The 18,138-nt window shown below is 45.5% G+C and overlaps 1 protein-coding gene and 1 long non-coding RNA gene across 8 annotated transcripts in view; one reads left to right on the top strand and one right to left on the bottom strand.

Annotated features, from left to right (window-relative positions):
* Nucleotides 1-18,138, top strand: part of LOC113606915 (uncharacterized) — an 82,317-nt gene that overhangs the window by 1,412 nt on the left and 62,767 nt on the right. For 3 of the 6 annotated variants that reach the window (XR_003427765.1, XR_003427761.1, XR_003427763.1), the window contains exons 2-3: nt 2,506-2,736; nt 11,677-11,809. This is a non-coding gene — a long non-coding RNA (uncharacterized LOC113606915). Of the gene's footprint in view, nt 1-2,505; nt 3,111-10,577; nt 10,801-11,676; nt 11,810-17,515; nt 17,566-18,138 lie in introns of those variants that run through there. The other 3 variants (XR_003427762.1, XR_003427764.1, XR_003427760.1) reach the window with 3 other exon arrangements.
* GNPDA1 (glucosamine-6-phosphate deaminase 1) lies at nt 83-11,180 on the bottom strand. Of its 2 annotated transcripts, none has more exons than XM_027081756.1 (7): nt 11,065-11,180; nt 10,075-10,204; nt 6,996-7,097; nt 5,640-5,822; nt 4,450-4,634; nt 2,469-2,643; nt 83-1,558 (listed from the first exon to the last, which is right to left on the bottom strand). In XM_027081756.1, exons 2-7 carry the CDS (start codon nt 10,196-10,198, stop codon nt 1,458-1,460), a joined length of 870 nt encoding a protein of 289 aa, XP_026937557.1. In that variant the 5' UTR covers nt 10,199-10,204; nt 11,065-11,180; the 3' UTR covers nt 83-1,457. The 2 variants fall into 2 exon arrangements, with proteins under 2 accessions (XP_026937557.1, XP_026937558.1); XM_027081757.1 differs by lacking the exon at nt 11,065-11,180 and adding an exon at nt 10,378-10,396.

Here is an 18,138-nt window from a genome sequence, read left to right as displayed (position 1 = left end):
CGCTAGCTATTCTCAAAATACATAAATATCAACCCAAACCAGCTTCTGACCTTTGGGGGTGGAAGTCCACAAACAACACATCTTACTTGAAAATACTGGATTTAATAGAAAATATTGTAAACAAGTCCATTGATCCATTAGCTTAAGACAGAATGACAGCACAATCACGTATAAAAGCTAAAGGTGAAATGCTGGTACCAAACACAGCACTTAAAGAGAGGCCTAAGCCAGGCTCCGAAAGGTCTTTCCCAGAAATAGAGGCAGCAGCAGCTTCAAATGGGCACAGAGATAGGGAGGAGGAGGCAGCATCCAAACCATCAAGGCAGAGGAGTAAAAGAAGGCAGAGCAGTGGACAGCTTGTGAACAAGGGGTGAAGGATAAAGGAGCAAAAGTGCTGTATTTCCTGATGTTCTGGGAACATCAGACCATGCCACACGAACCTGGGAGGGTTAGAAGGGCAGGGTATTTTCAGTGGGGAAAGGACATTAGGCAACTTTAGAAACAGTTGGTGTGTTTCTTGGCACTCAGCTCTTAGGGATGTAGAACATGTCACTCGTGTGTTGTTTCTAACTCAACTAAGCTGCTTGCCCTGGCTCCATCACCTTGACTGAACACAACGCTGAACTTGACAGTATCTGCTGGCCCTGTGGACTTATGAAAGAGCACATATGAGAGGTGCCACAGTGAGACCTTGGAACAAAACACAGGGCTCTGGTGGGAAAAGTGTTTCCGCCTTCCTCCTGGTGCTGGAAGGTCCCTGATGGAGGGGAGCTTGACGTGGCTGGGCCCCTTGAGGCTCTGAGTGTATCAGCAAAAGCCTTCTACTTAGTCCTACCCACCCAAATCCTCCCTCAAGGAGTCCTCTGAGTTCACAGAAAGGCCAACTGAAAGAGCAGTAAAAACTGGGGAAAGAAAGTAAGGGATAGTTTCCTTCCCATGGCACTTGTTACTGACCAGAGGGACCGCTTCCTTATACTGGTTCTAGACATTGAGAGTGTTTGTTCCTTAATCTAAAACAGTGATTCCCAAATAAGGGGCAGGCCTGCTCAAGAGGGGCTCTCAGGACTCTCCAAAGAGGTTTTGTCCCATATACATAAGCCCCTAACTCCCTCCCAATTGAGAATCAGTGCACATAATGATAGAACTTACTAGCAGGAGTGTATTGTACACGTGAACAGTGTCAGAGACAGAGCAAAAAGTTAAAAACCCCTAGTCGGGCCAACATCAAAATTATGGAGTGATTTTTTTTTTTTTTTTTTTTCTGATTAACTAAGTTACAACCAAGTAGCTAAACTCCATGACTGGACTCCACGCTGCATAGCCAAGAATAATAAGTTCACCCACTTATCTGGAGTAACTGTACTAGATTAAAGAAATACAATTCTGTCCTCCTAAAGACAATTTCCAGAAAGACCTGCCTGTCCCAGTGAGGTACTTGACACTAGGATTAGCACAGGCTAATCACTGTATGGTTTCTTAGAAGACTGGCTTTTCTCTGTTTCTTTCTCTTTGATACTGTACAAGGGATCCACCAACTTGTTATGAACAAGCATTAAACCTACAAAAAATTAAAAACAAAAGTCATTAATGCAGGTAGAGGCAGAGTTCCATGATTATCAACAGTAACATCCAGGAGCTCTCAAATTTTGTCCTAGAACTGATACTCATCATCTTTCGTCTGTGGGCCCAAACGATAAACACCCTAAGAATAGGAAAAGAATTTGTTATTCCTAATGAATGCTAGAATCCATGGGACTGTTATAAATTCAGTCTCTAGGAGAGGAGGCCATTATAAGGTTAATCTTGGGCTTCCCTGGTGGCGCAGTGGTTGAGAGTCCGCTCGCCAATGCAGGGGACACGGGTTTGTGCCCTGGTCCGGGAGGATCCCACATACCACGGAGCGGCTGGGCCTGTGAGCCATGGCCCCTGAGCCTATGCGTCCGGAGCCTGTGCTCCGCAACAGGAGAGGCCACAACAGTGAGAGGCCCGCGTACCGCAAAAAAAAAAAAAAAAAGTTAATCTTTTCATCAAAGAACAAATTCCTAATTTGCCTGCTCAGTAAATGAGGATTTTCCCATAAGTTTATTTAAAGCAGTGAGTGTCCGCTTTAAGTAGAAGAAAAAAAGATGTGCATGACAGTTCAGTGCCTTGACTACAAGGAAAAGGCCTGTACAAGATCTGGAAAGATAAAAAACCTGGGACTCAATATCGCTGCAAGGAGATTACCAAACTGCCCTTGAACTACCACTTTCATTTCATTCTCTTTCCTCCTCCTGAGAGCAAACAGGTCTCTAGAAATGGACCCTTAAATAGTCATGGATGGAAGAGAAAACTGTATTCTGAGAGGAGGGTTTGATTTTATTAAAATCATAGTTGTCAAAGTGGCCAGAGCATGCAAGCTAGATCCACTCCTCTCTCCTGGCACACCTGAACTTGGCAACCTACTCCCTGACCCACCCCACCCTCACCTTTGAAATACTTGACGGTCTTCACTTTCAACTCCAGGGTGGCATCCTCGTCACACACAAACACCGTGCGGGGATGCTGCTGGAAGGCAGACACGGTCCACATGTGGTTCACTCCCTCCTCGATGGCCTTGTATAGAGCAAACGCCTTGTGAGCACCCGTGATGAGGATCATCACCTGGGGATCAGAAAACAAGCCTGTGATGGAGGAGAAGGAGCAGCGGAACGGGGAGTCTAGACACCTGAATCCTGGTGGCCACCCAGGACAATCGTAAGGACTGTTGTTGTTATGTGTCATTGTAAGTCGTTAGCACGTGGCACGCTGCTCCACGCTCTGTGTGCTCTGTTACACAAGTAGCCTGAGATGGGGAGCACTGTTATCCCCACATTCTAGGATAAGGGAGTGGACTCTGTGATGGGGGTTTCAGTAACTTGCCCCAGGTCATTTCTAACCCAGAGTCCATGCTCTTGACCACCACATGATAGTGCCTCCTGGCACCTTTGATGATGACCGTGAAAGTGCCCTGGGAGCAGATGTGCCGTACAAACAGAGGCCCACGCCTTATCCCAACGGTTCTGACACTGGGTCCCGGGGCCGCTAGGTTGGGTGAGTTTCCACAGTGGCAAACTGGAAAAAGACGGGTCCTGATTTGTGCCTCCAGGGAGGCCTTGGAAGCAATGGTGAGAGTTATCTGTGTGGCTGCTAAGGTTGAATGCCAATAAAGCTGCCCCTTAATCTGGTCACTTTCAGTTCAGAGTATTAGACCTGCTCATGTGACTTGGAGTAATGCTTCTTGTTTAAGTAAAACAGGCACAGACTCCCCTCAACACTTAAAATATCGAGAATGTTAAGTGTGGGAATTCCCTGGCAGTCTAGTGGTTAGGACTCCTTGCTTTCACTGCCGAGGGCCTGGGTTCAATCCCTGGTCAGGGTACTAAGATCCTGCAAGCCGTGAGGCACAGCCAAAAATAAATAAATAAAATAAATAATTTTTTTAATTAAAAAAAAAAAGAATGTTAAGTGCCAGAAAGTGATTATAAAGAACTCAGCATTCCAGATATCCTTTCATTGTAATTCACTTCTGCCATGGAGTTGTGAGCAGGATTTACTGTTCCTTTCTTGAAATGAGAAAACAGAGGCATAGAAAGAATGTGACTCTTTGTTCAGGACCCCAGAACTCGTTTTAAAAAAAAGAATTTCCAGATTTCCATCCCCAGGTCCTTTCTGCACACCACAGGAAGAGCCCTCAAACTGTACTGTTTATAAGATGCAAGGCCAAAAACAGCAGAATGACCTCCCTAGGTACTGATTCAAGGTTACCCAACAGAAATTGCTGCCATTGCTTATTTCACAAAAAATCACTTTAGACAGGGAAACTTTTTCAATGATTTACATGTTTGTTTACAGACTTGGGCAAAGAAACCTAAAGCTAAAATGTCTGTAGCTGCTTCCCACTGAATATATCAGAAAGGAAGAGAAAATGCTTCTAATGAAAGTAAGGAAATTGGAACTACAAAAAATTCAAATGATACCCAAATTTCTATAGAAAGACTCAATTCAGTTCAAGACACTATTTCAATCACACTTCTGCACATTTATGACTCCCTGAGCACAGGGCTATAACCACAAGCATCCTGCGGTTGCAGGGGGAGCTCCCTTCAAGCAGTGGCCTCCACCAACTGCAGGGAACCAGAGGGCCCCTCTCAGTACCTGGACAGGTACAAATTCATATTCTGATATTAGTGGTGCTGGGTAGGCAGAGACCAGGAGCCTGTGGCCTCCTGGGCAGTCAGTGCTGAAAAGGTTTCACCTCACACTGGGAAGAATGGTTACTTCCAGAGAGGAAGGACGGCAGTGATAGGGTCAGTTGGGATTTTAGCCTTATTTACAATGTCTTCATTTTTAATAAAATGGATTCAGGTGGTACCTGTATAGTTGAAATTAACAGCAAAAAGCCAAGTCCAGCCCCCCTTGTGCCCTTACCTCTCTAGCATCCATGACAGTGCCCACACCCACCGTCAGGGCCATGGTGGGCACCTTGGCGAGATCTCCATCAAAGAACCTAGCATTGGCCAGGATGGTGTCCATGGCCAGCGTCTTCACACGGGTCCTGGACACCAGACTGGATCCCGGCTCGTTGAAGGCGATGTGTCCGTCAGGGCCAATGCCTGCCCAGAAGAGACAGGGCAGCCCTGTCAGTCCCAGGGATCCAAGATTTCAAGAACGGACAATCTCTCCTTCCCCACCTGGGGTCTGAAAAAAATCCTTGAAAACCAAGCATATGATCTTCCCCTCTCATTTCTAGCTGAGGCACACACAGACATTGTTAACTTGCTGCCACCCTCAGAAAGCTAAGTACGGAGCAATCCCAAAAGCTTCTGCCCCCCAGATCATCCAAGCGTAACTTCTCTCTCTCCTGCCACTTCTCTATCCCGGCTGGGATGGAGTCACACCGAAGAAAACATACACAGGGCCTGGAAAGGGGCTGCCAAGTTTATAAGATCTCAGAACATGAGCACTCCTAGCCATTTCCTCCCCACCTGGAAGTAAAGAAGGGTTAAATCTGGAGCAGTCAAAGACTGTTCGACTTCAGCCTCCCACCCCCACCCCCCATGGGGGACTCCAGAGGCCTTGACAGATGGAAGTGTAAGAGGGCAACTCAGGGCAGGGACAGGCATAAACCTGAGAGCGGGATACCCTAGGTCCCCACCCTCTCTCCACTGCTCTGGCTGGCTGACCCTGGGCAAGTCACAAAACTTCTCTGGGGTTCAATTGCTATTTTTAGCATGCAGGGGCTGATGGTGGAATCTTCTGGAACTACATGAGTCTGTGATTATGTTTAACTAAGTCCCATGACTGATCCATAAAACCTTGTCTGAGGAATAGAGAGAATCTTGGAGTCCAAATCCAAATCCATCGATTTACAGACAAGGCATCAAATTGCAGAAAGAGGAGATGCCCCAGATCACAAAGTTTCTGAGCGGCAGAGGCAGGGCAGGGCACGAGGGCTCCCACTCTGTGCCTTCCCTGCTGCCTCAGGCTAATAAGTGACCCCACTGTCACTGGTGCAGAGAGAGGGAGCTGTTTGCAGACAGGCATGGGTCTTGTCCCCTTCTCCTATGTTCCAGCCACCCTGGGTTTGCCCTGGACATCTGCTGCGGTGTCGAGCTCACCTCCGACAAACAGCTCAATCCCACCCGCAGCCTTGATCTTCTCCTCAAAGGCATCACACTCAGCCTGAAGGTCAGCTGCATTCCCATCCAGAATGTGGGTGTTTTCTGGGTGGATGTCAATGTGCTTGAAGAAGTTGTTCCACATGAAGGAGTGGTAGCTCTCCGGGTGGTCTCGACGAAGGCCTGTGGGGCCATGGCTGCACTCAGTCATGCCAGGCTGAGCAAGGGCACCCTCCCAAGGATGGCAGGATACTCCCAGACCCCAGAGACACTTTCAGGGAAGAGCCCATCGGGGAGCCTTGGGCAGTAGCCCTCTCACCCCCAGCCACTCGGAGTAAGCTGAGCTGGTGTCCTTGTGCCCATGACCATGGGCCTGGGCCCTCATTCTGATCTCCTTTTCACAAGAGAATGGCTGGAGGCCAGGATCAGTCTGGACCTCTGGAGGTGGGCTAGCCTCTGCGGGGGAGGGCTGGGCCCATCAGGAAAGGAAGCAAGAACACCCCTTACCCTGTGCCTCCCACCTCACCATTCACCCCCCCATTACACCCTGCTCAGCCTGAACCCCAAGTGGAACACCAAGTGGTCGGAGAGAATTATCTCAGAGCTTCCAAAAAAAGATTTTTTTCAGTTAAGAAGAAAAACAGTGTTTAAAGTGCATGTTTCAGGGGCCTGAGGAGCGGGGAAATGGGCAGTTGATTTTTAATGGATAGTTTCAGTTTTGCAAGATGAAAAGAGTTCTGGAGATTGGTTGCACAACAGTGTGAATCTACTTAACACTGAACTGTACACATAAAAATGGTTAAAATGGTAAATTCTATGTTACGTGTAGTTTACCACAATTAAAACCATTACAAAATGATGGTGGAGGTGGAGAGGGTGACAGAAGCCCAAGGTGCCACTTTTCATCAGTGGAAAGGACACCAGTCTCAGCTCCCTTCCCAGTATACTTGGCAGGAAGGGGACTGGAAGATGAACAGTAGAGAGCAAGTCCAGACACAGACACTGGTGTGAGGGGGAGCACACACCCCAGCCATGGGACCCCAGATCCCCTTTGCAGCCATTTGTTCCGGAAAGAAATGGCATGGAGTTGGGGACGAGGCAGGGGAGGAGATATGCTGGAATTCATTAAGTGCTTGCTCTGATCAAGAAGCTTCCACACCTGTTATATCACTTAATGCTTTCAGCCCATGAGGTCAGCTTTATTAGCCTCATGTCATAGCTGAGTGAACCAAGGCCTGGAAGATACAGTATCACCAATTGAGCCTACCCCCAAATGCCACTGGTTCCCTGAGACCTCCCCCGTCCTCTCCTGGGCCGATCCTGTGAGGGGAGGAGTACGATTCTCCCAAGACTCACCCACATACTCGTCCATGTTGAAAGTCTTCACATATTTGAAGGACAGGTCTCCATTCTTGTAGTATTCAATCAGCTTCTTGTAGCAGCCAAGTGGGGTGCTCCCTGCAAGAGAGGCCACAGCCATGAACCCCCTTCAGCCCCCAGCTCCTGGAAGCCCAGAGGGCGCCCGGGAATGAATCAGGGATGCTCCACCAGGAGAACCTGTCAGACCTGACAGAAACAAATCAGATCTGAAGTCCTGCCCAATGCTCAATCCCAACTGCCATCCGTTAAGTGCTGGTTTAATGCCTATTTCCCCCCTAGACTGTAAGCTCCAGGAGGGAAAGGGCTGTGTCTTGTCTTGTTCATGGCTGAATCCCTAGCATTCAGCACACTGATGATTGAAATGACTGTGATTAGCACCTCAGTGAATGTCAGACTTAATTACTGACATGACATTCCCTGAGCAACCAGTACGTGAGAGGTACGTGATGGGGATGCAGAGAAGTGAGAGACACAGCAGCCACCCTGGAAGAGCTCACTGTTTAGGAGTGGGGACACGAAGCAGTAATGTCGGCTGTGGTACAGGCTAGCCTGTGGGTTTGGGGAAGACTTCCCCTCGGAGCAGCAAACCCGAGCTGAGTCTCATTAAAAAGTCAGTCATAAAACCCGTAAAAAGGCAAGAGGACTGCTGTCGATTAAGAAACTAAATATGCATGAAGCCTGACTGGACACTGGGATTAATTTTTTTTAAAAACTCTAAAAAAATGTGGACAATTCGGGGAAAAAATTTAATATAGTCTATATATTAGATGATATTATGAAATGATTTTTAATTTTCGTAGGTATTATAATGGTATTGTGGTTATATAAGAGAATGTCCTTATTCTGAGGAGATATGTACTAAAGGATTTAGAGGTAAAGTGTCAGGATCTCTGGACCTTGCTTTCCAGTGGCTTATAAGAAATGTGTGCGTGTATGTGTGTGTGTACAGACAGAACATGAGACACAAGAGATGAAAGCAAATGTGGCAAAAGGTTAACAACTGGTGAATCTAGGTAGATGGTACTGTACTATTCTTTCAGCTTTTCTGAATGCATGAAACTTTTAAAAATGAAAAGATGGAAAGAAAAAAGCCCCACCCAAATCAGATCATTGTTTTCATAACCCACTAATGGCTTTTCATTTCACTCTGAGTTATAATCAGTCCTAACAAAGGCTCTATATAACCTGGCCCCTGGCTAACTCTCTCCCCAGCTAGGAATCCTGCTTCAAGCAATTCTACCTCAGGGCCTTTGCACATGGTGTTTGTTGCAACGCTCTCCTTCAGGTATCTGCATAGCTAACTCACCTCTTTAGGCCTTTACTCAAATGTCACTTTCTCAGAGAGACCTTCCCTGCCCCCATATCCAACACTGTAACTCCCACCTCTGCCTAAACACTCTCTAGCCCCTTTCCCTGCTTCATTTTTCTCCTTCCCTCTTATCACCATCTAACATACTCTATATTTTGCTAATTCACTTGTTTATTATCTGTCTCTCCCACCATAATTCAAGCTTTAGGAAGGCAGGAATTTGTGTTCTTTTTATTCACTGCTGTATCCCTGGCACCTAGAACAGCTTGGCATACAGCAGGTATTCAATAAGTACCTGCTGAATGAATGACAGTGGCAGCCCCATCCACACAAAATAATCAGCCTATCCCTGTGACATGGTCTTAGCCATGGCTGAGCCACACAGCTTCCCTGTCCTCCCCCTGAGCTTCATCATGTCCATTTTCCAAACTTGTAGCCTTCCCATCAATTCTGTGAGCTTCCACTATCTAGCCAATAAATTCCTTTTCTGCTTAAGTTAGCCAGAGTCGGCTTCTGTGGCTTCCACCCAAAACCCTGAGGGTGCTTCAATTAACAGTAGGAATGTTCCAAGGAACCCATATGGAAATGCTGTGCTGGTTCAAGTGTGATAGTCAGGAAGGGGCCAGGTCTTGGAGGACCCTGAACACCACTCTGAGGGGCTTGGATCTAATTTTGCAGACGATGGGGAAATGGGGAGGGGTTTCAGCAGAAGCCCAGACTCTGACCCAGGGTGGCTCCACAGTTAGAAAACAGGATGTTAGCACAGCCCCGACACAGTCTGAGACGCTGGTGGTTTCACCAGATACCTACCTGAATATACTGTTCCCACAAACCGCTAGAGCAGAGGTCGGAAAACTTCAGCCCACAGGCCAGATCTGGCCTGCTGCCTGTTTTTGTAAAGCTCATAAATTAAGAGTAGTTTTTACACTTTAAAACTTTTTAAAAACCAAAAGAATATTATGATATATGAAAATTATATAAACTCAAATGTCAGTGCCGGCGGACATCCATGCTCATTTCTGGATTGTCTATGGCTCCTTTTGAGCTACAAGGGCAGAGTTAAGTAGCTGCAACAGAAAGTGTATGGCCAGTGAAGTGTAAAATATTTATTATTTGGCCGTATACAGAAAAAGCTTGAAGACTCCTGCAATAGTGGATTGGTCACTGAGGCAAATCCACCCCACTTCTTAAAGAAAGAATCAGAACATTTGCCTTGAAAAACTGGGTTTAAAATATCCTCCCATAAAGGCAACATTCTGATTTTTTCCCCAAAGAAACTAGGACTGTTTTTCACTTAGGTCCTGTGTTTAACTAAGCCTTACAGAAAATGCGTTGAGTGACTATCTTCTCAATTCTCCCAAGGATGGTGCTTAGTTAGTAGCACTCTAGATGCAGAGAAGAGAAATTAATTCATTACATAAAACGTATGCCTTAAGGTATTAGGACTTAATTCTGTTAAGGAGACTTGACTGACAGGGCTGGCTTAGGATATAGCCTAAAAATCAAAGTTTTTCCTGCCTAACCAAGATCCCTTCTACTCCAGGACTCTTCAGGAGCAGGCAGCAACAAACCAGCCCAGAGGAAGCTGGGTCCTCTCTTTCGTATTTCCGGGGGCAGGGGAGTCGTTCACTCATAGGGCCAGTACCTCAGAGCCCTCCTTGCAGTCCCTTGGCTGAATGGGCCTACCTACCTGGCCCCTTATAAGCCCATAATGCCCTCGCCCACCCTCCCCATCCCACAACGCACCAGTAGGGAGCCCCAGGGTGAAGTACTTGTCTGGCCCTGGGTTAAACTGGATGATGCGGTTCCTGATGTATTTGGCTGCCCACTCACTGGCCTGAGAATAGTGGTCCAGGATGATGAGCTTCATCTTGTCCTGCAGGAGTAGGTGACAAAAGGAATCAGTGGTAAGGGGTAAGGAGAAAGGGGTGGAGGGGAGAAGCCCTTCTCTCCATGCTGTCTGAGCCCAGAAGGGGAAGTTCACAGAGCATTGACAGGCTGGGCCAAGTGCCTCCACTACCCACCGGGAGGCGCTGCTGTGGGACAGACCTGGGTTCCAATTTCGGTTCCTCCATTGATCAACTGCAGGACCTTGGTTAAGGACCCAAGTTCTTTGAGCTTGTTTTCTCTTACGGGAAAATGGGGACAACAGCACCTACCTGACAAATTTCATGATGGTGAATGTGAAATGAGAAGATGCATGTAAACCACATAGTATTCAATATAACATGTTGGCTATCCTCTTGCAGCCCGACCCAGGCCCCGCTTCCCCACCCCTCGACAACCCCCACCTGGCTAGATACTCTACTGTTGAACTCTTCCTCAATAAATAGAGAGGTCATGGGATCATCTTGGCTCACTAGAGCAGGTGGAGGCCTGGAGAGGTGTGTTCTTTCAGTACCAGAGAGGGGCGCTCCCAGCGGCCTGCCTTGCTTTGCAGATCTTGTTTCCCCCAAAGAACACGCGGCAAAGGTAATCGCTCTGGAAGGAGGGCGTTTAGTCCTCCCCGCTGCACTGCGGTCAAATCAGAGTGGGAAGGCCAAGGCTGAGGTGGCCGGATCCGCGGTCCGTGGGCTACAGGAGTTTTTCCCCCACCCCAATGGCGATCCCATCGCCCCTCCCGGGGAGGGACCCGAACGGATCGCTGGGGGTCCCGGCCCCAGGTTGCCGGAGGCTGGGCAGCGCCCGGACCCTCGCCCGCGAGGAGGGTCCCCGCGGACCCCGCTCCCCACTTACGCGGACGCTTCCCGCGGCTGATGCAGCGACTGCGCTGGCGGCCCCGCCCCGCGTGGGTCATGTGGCTGCAGGTCACGCGGTGCCGCGCTCTGCCCGCGGGGCTGACTTCTAGGGGCTGCGGCTCCAGGGAGGGCTCTGCCCGGCGGGCCAGGGGCTCCCATTTTCTTAGCACAGGGGCTGTGTAGGCCCCGGAAAAGCCGTGGGGGGCGGGGCTTGGAGACTGGTTTGGTGGAGGAGGGAGACTTGGGGGGGGTCCCAGGTCGCTCCCAGGGATGCAGTCCCCAAGGCCGGGGGCTGGGGCAGGGTTTTCAGTGCTGGGGGTGGGGCGCGGGAGGAAGAGCAGACTCGCTTCCTCTAGGGCTGGGCTTGGCTCTGCCTTCAGTTTATTTTTTTAGATATCATTTATTTACCTAGTTATTGCTGCTTTTTTGTTTTAAATATAATTGGATTTTTTCTACCTTAAAAAAAAAATCCATCTTTGCAGCAGTATGAACTAGAGAAAAATGTAGGTCCCTGGTCTCCTCTACTTCCCACCCTAAGGTAATCATTGCTAACAGGTTAGACTACATCCTCAGTGATTTTTCGTGAATATCCTTACATTGTATTTTACAGAAATGAGAACACACCACACGTGTGGTCCACAGGCAGCTGGGCAACCACATCCTGCAGTTCCCGTGACTTGGTTCGCCTCTTCCTTGGGCCTCGCTGCGACTCCGGAGCAGCTTGAGAGAGTGGGCTTCTAATGGTGAGGCCCTGATGAGCCCGGGTGGTGGAGCTAACACAGTTAGAGGGACTTGTTCTTTGGCCTCAGTGTTGGTGTAGGTGTCTTTTGTTTTTCTGTTTTTTAAAATTCAGTTAGAAATCTCATCTTAGCCTGAGGATTGCAGATGTTTCACAGTGAGGTTCCCATCCCAATCTCCAAACACTTCAGATGATACCTTCAGGTCTGCAGCACTTGCCCTCAGATGGTACAGGAAGTGACTTCATGGGACCTAATTGGGTCTGTTTCCCCAGAGTTACCCTTTCTGTAGGGAACCAATGCAGGTGTCTGTTAAGCCTGGAGGCTCTTGATTTTGCATGCGGACTAATCAGGAAGGCCTGGGTTTAAATTCTGGTCTTGCCAATATCCATTTCTTGAGTGAGTGACTCAAGCCAATGACTCAGCTTCTCCAGCTCTTCATTTTCTTATCTGGAACTTGGGAATTGAGTGGAAATTACGTAATAGTGATCTCATGTAGCTGTTGTAAGCATTAAATGAAAACCAGTGGGCCCTCCATATCTGTGGTTCCAAATGCACAGATTCAACCAACCTCAGATGGAAAATATTCAAAAAATAATTCCTGAAAGTTCTCAAAAAGCAAAACTTGAATTTGCTCTGTGCCTGGCAACTGTTTACATAGCATTTACGTTGTATTAGGTGTTATAAGTAGTCTAGAGGTGATTTAAAGTATATGGGAAGATGTATGTAGATTATATGCAAATACTGTGTCATTTTATGTAAGATTTGAGCATGCATGGATTTTGGTATTTGTGGGGGTCCTGGAACCAATTTCCTGGGGAAACTGATGGCTGACTGTGTTAGCATATCATAGCATGGCTAGCCATGTTACCAATACCCCTTATTTCCTCCTACCCTCCTTACAGCTCTCTCTCTCTAACCCTGAAATACTCTCTACCCTAACCTTCTGCCCTCCTCAGGCTCCTCCCACTCCATGCCTCGGTTTAAACTGTTACCCATACCCATCCTTCCATCCTCTTGTTTTGGAACTAAAGTTGGCTAACTAAAAGAACTGTGAGTCCCTCCCCACCCCAGGTTTTTTGCTTGTGAGTTCATCTATGCAGTCTCTGTTCCTTTTCCTTCCTTCCTGTGGTGAAGGTAGATGTGATGCCTGGAGCTGGGGAAGCCATATTATAACTATGAGGCAATAAGCATGAAGGTAGAGTGGAGGATAGAAGGAACTTAAGTCCTTGATGTTTGACAAGTGCTAGACCTCTACTTCTGGACTTCCTCTAAGGAAATAACAAATATCCCTGTGGTATTTATTTAAGCCACTGCTGGTAGAGTTTTCTGTGTCTTGAGATTAAAAACATGACTCACTGTTACAGCAGATGACTCAGGTCTTCCTTGGGGTTTATGCTGGTATTGTGGGGAGATACCTTTCTTCTACAGGAATTTTGAGCTGTGAAATCCAGGAAAGCTTAGAGCTGCCAGTGAGGAAAGTAGAAACAATAGAAAAGAGATACAAAACCCTGTGACATCATTTGAGCTGCCTAGATCTAGCCATGTCCAAAGCCAAATATACTCTGTTGGGTTTAAGTTGGGTGAATGAATGAGGGAGTATAAAAATAATATCTTTTCTTCCCTGAGGCTAGTTAGGGGAAACTCTGGGAGAATATTGAGTTATCTATTGCTGCATAACAGATTACCCCAAAACTTAATGGCTGAAAGCAATAATTACAATAAGGGCTAAAAAGAAATGCGCTGTCAAGCCATGAAAAGACCTGGAGGAAACATAAATGTGTGTTACTGAAAAGGCTACATATTGTAATATTCCAACCCTATGACATTCTGGAAAAGGCAAAACTATGGAGACAATAAAAAGATGGTTGCCAGGAGTTAGCAGGGAGGGTGGGATGAATAGGTAGAGCACAGAGGTTATAGGGTAGTGAAACTATCCTGTATGACACTGTAATGGTGGATACACGTGGTTATACTTTTGTCTGAACCCTGGAATGTACAAGAGTGAACTCTGATGTAAACTATGGACTTTGGGTGATTATAATGTATAGGTTTGTCACTTGCAACAAGTGTGCCACTCTGATCAGTATATTGAGTGAAATCTCATGAGAGACCCAGACCCAGAATCACTCAGCTAAGTCAGTCCTGAATTCCTGACCCACAGAAGCTGTGAGATAATAAACATTTGTTGTTTTAAGCTGCTAAATTATAAAGTCATTTGTTATGCTGCAATAGATAACACACTCAGGAAAATTCCATAGGTGGGGTAGGTGTTAAGCAGGGGATTCAACCCCTGTTTCTCTCCCCTGTGCATGGAGGTGTGTCATCTGACCCACCAGAGACTCCATTCCTCAGACCACACATTCCCACGTTGTGCTGCCCTCTGCCATGTTTGTGGAATCCCCTGCCAAGGCTTCTGCTGAGCCTGTCTTCCTGTTACTTGCTGTTTTCTAATTATCTGAGGCCATGTCTTACCTTCATTCCCTGTAGCTGTTTCTCACTGATCTTTGCATTTCCCATACCACCTAGCTCACTACCTTGCACGTAAAAGCCAAAGCCCCACATGTTTCAGAGCATTGGCTCTGGAGCCCATTGGGTTCAGATGCTAGATCAACCACTTATTAGCTGGGGTACTTTCTTAATCTCTGTGCCCCAGTTTCCTCAACTGTAAAATAGGGAGAGTAATGGTAGCTACTTCATAGGGTTGTTTTGAGCATTAAAATACCTTGTCACGTGGAAAGCATTTGAAACTATGCCTGACACGTGGCAGCTGCTCCATAAATATCACTTATTAGATTGAATCATACAAAAATTGTCATTTTTCTGGGTCAAAAAACTAAATATTGGCAATTTCACATAGTTTAATCTCATATTATTATTTCTATCCTTTCACCAGAGTTATATTCAAAGAAACAGTCCGGCAACCCAAAACACTTACAATTGTTGGTAATGTCTCTAGAAGAATGTTAAAGACAATCCAAATCAGAACCCAGAGCACCTCTTAAAATTCTCCTTGCCTCATTCTTTTTACTGTTACCAGGAAACCTTTTCCACTGCTCATTCTAAACTCCTAACTAAAAAAATCTCTGCCCCAACACCCCATCCCACATAACCAGCCAAAGTAGGTGACTACCTTGCCCGTCCTTCAACTTACCTCCATTCTTTTCCTCACAGTAAATGTCTCTTTTTTGATGCAGACACCTGGGTTTGGCTTCCCAGGTGTCTCTCTTTTCCTCTCTCTCATTGCAAAAACCTAGACATGATACTGCCCAAAACTGGCTTCCTAGAGAGCAGAAGAGAGGGGAGAGGCTGAGAAGGCAAAGGTGAAATTCCTTCTTTCTTTTAAAAAAATTTTAATTATGGTAAAAACATACAAAGTTTACCATCTTAACCATTTTTAAGCATCCAGCTCAATAGTGTTAAGTACATTCATGTTGTACAACCAATCTCCACGACTCTTTCCTCTTGGCAAACTGAAACTCTAAACCATTAGACAACAACTTCCCCATTTCCTCCTGCCCCGAGTCCCTGCAGCCACCGTTCTACTTTCTGTCTCTATGAATTCGATTACTCTAGTTCCCTCATATATGTGGAATCATGTGGTATTTGACTTTTGCAACTGACTTACTTCAGTTAGCACAGTGTTCTCACATACATACATAGATACATACACACACATACATACGTACATACTATATTATTTTATCCATTCATCTGTCCATGGATACTAAGGTTGCTTCTACCTCTTGGCTATTGCAGAATTCCTTTTAAATGGGGAAATATGAACAAATTTAGTAATTTCAGGCTCCTTCACAAGGGGAAGACAATGTAATAAACTGCATGATTGTGTTGTTCAAATGTTAAATGGGGAAGCAGGTCACGGCCCCAAGAGAGCCACATCGGTCAGAGCCGGACAGACTTGGGTGGCATATCCAGGAATGGATGCCAGAGCCACACTGGCTTTGAATTCCAGCTCTACCACTTACCGATTGGTTAACTTCTGGGAAGTCAATTTCTCTCTGACTAATTGCTTCGTCCATGAAATAGGAAAAATAACACTTACCTTATTGTATGGACTATTATTGCCAAGAGTAGTTACCTCAGGGGAGGAATAAATGATTTAATACATGTAAGGCACTTAGAACGGTGCCTGGCACTGAGTTAGCTGTCACTAAGGGATCATTATTATTACTAGGGTTTTGAGATGGTCCTTGAAAGAGAATCAGGGTTTGGTCGCTGAAGAGGAGGAGGGTGGCATTACAGACAGGGATGATCAGAGGCAGGAATGGACTGAGGCTGGGGGAGTACTGTTTCCAGAGTTAAGAAACGAAAACACAGGATATCCAGTTAAATTTGAATTATGGCTACTTGCCTGTGCATATGTACTTTGAGATAAAAGAAAAATATCGCATGACATACTTATTCTAAAAGCAAATTTTGGGGAATTACCTGGTGGCGCAGTGGTTAAGAATCTGCCTGCCAGTGTAGGGGACATGGATTCGATCCCTGGTCCAAGAAGATCCCACATGCCGCAGAGCAACTAAGCCCATGCGCCACAACTACTGAGCCTGTGCCCTAGAGCCCGCGAGCCACTAAAGAGCCTGCGTGCCACAACTACTGAAGCTCTTAATCTTTGTTTTGCAGGATTTGCTTATAAAATTCCTCAAAGTTACAGTCTGTGTTTCATTTACATTTTGCTACGATTTCTTTAGTGGTCACGTCTAACTTATTGTGTTCTTGGCCGCTGAACATTCACTAATGAGAAATCGTGCTCAGCGTCAGCATTATGAGCCAGTATATCGAACTGGCTGGTCATAAAGTTAACAACTTGTCATAAAGTTAACAACTCTGAGAATTACTCTTCAAATTTCATTGGTTGAAGCCCATAATAAAGTCTTTCACAGCATAACTTGCTTTTCCACTCTTCAGGATTGCATTGTACCTTTTGATCAACAACTTTTTAAAATGTGCACAAGCAAAAAGGAGCATTGTCATCAGTGTTTATTCTCTTTTTCTTCAACACTGCACCTGATGATTCCACCTGTTTCCACACTAAAAGCGTATTTAGTAACATCCATGTAAAAGAATTGAATTTGTCAATGGATGAAATCCATTTCAAAAGATAATCATAACAAGTGCTGCAATAATTATCCACTTTGGGCTGAAATTTATTTTTCTGCTTACATAATGTTGTCCCTTTTAAAAACAGCTTTGGTAATAAAAGGGATACATTTTCCATCAATTCTTCTTTAACACATTCAACAAGTTCCTTTAAGCAATGGAGTACTGCAGCAACACTGTTGGTTCTTCTTTCAGTTTGCATAATCCTATCGCTAAATTGATACTGAAAACTAGGAACAAACGTCATTCAGTGCATTATTTAAAAAGCCAACAAGAATTTTGGGGTCCTTTTCTTCAGAATTGAAGCATAATGTCAGTGCTTCAAATAAATGGAGGATTCTCTCAACTGCAGTTGTTAGAGAGCCAGTGGTTTTTGAATGTGGAGAAGTAAAGAATACTGAATGCCAAAAAAAATCACAAAAAGCTTTAAATCGCTTAGTTAGAATAGTGTAAATGCTGAAGTAGGAGAACATTGCATGACAGTTACTTCAATCTCAAAAGAAAAGACATCAGGTAGTCTTTTTTTTTTTTTTTTAATAAATAAATTATTTATTTATTTATTTATTTGACTGCACCGGGTCTTATTTGCAGCACGCGGGATCTTCGTTGCGGACTGCAGGATCTTTGTTGAGGCACGCGGGATCTAGTTTCCTGACCAGGGATCAAACGCAGGCTCCCTGCATTAGGAGCACAGAGTCTTAACCACTGGCCCACCAGGGAAGTCCCAACATCAGGTACTCTTGAGCACATTATGCAGAGTACAGGCAGGACCACCAACGCCTTCCATAGAATTATTCATGCTTTGCTTCAACTTTGAATAAACGTTGTTTGTACCTTTATGGAAACATCCACCAAAAGTTATATTTGTATTATCTCCAACAAAAATAGTAAAAATTTCTCATTAACTCTTTATTTTTAAAATAAAATTTTGACTTTATTCTGATATCCAAGAAGTTCATTCTGTGTAGTATTGCGTTTTGACCTTGACTTTGGTCAAATACTGATATGAACATTGTTATTCAGCCAAAATGTGTATTTGGTGCACTTATTTGGGAAAGATTTTTCCTTCCAGTTTGATTAAGATATAATTGGCATACAGCACTGTATAAGTTTAAGGTGTACAGCATAATGATCTGACTTACATTCATCATGAAATGATTACCACAATAAGTTTAGTGAACATCCTTCATCTCATAGATACAAAATAAAAGAAA

This window comes from Aethalodelphis obliquidens, unplaced genomic scaffold, assembly GCF_003676395.1.
Source record: "Aethalodelphis obliquidens isolate GAN/ISIS:26980383/991018 unplaced genomic scaffold, ASM367639v1 scaffold45, whole genome shotgun sequence".
NCBI classification, from domain to species: Eukaryota; Metazoa; Chordata; class Mammalia; order Artiodactyla; family Delphinidae; genus Aethalodelphis; species Aethalodelphis obliquidens.
The sequence above is the reverse complement of the archived record's forward strand: the minus strand, read 5'-3'. Positions and strand labels throughout refer to the sequence as shown.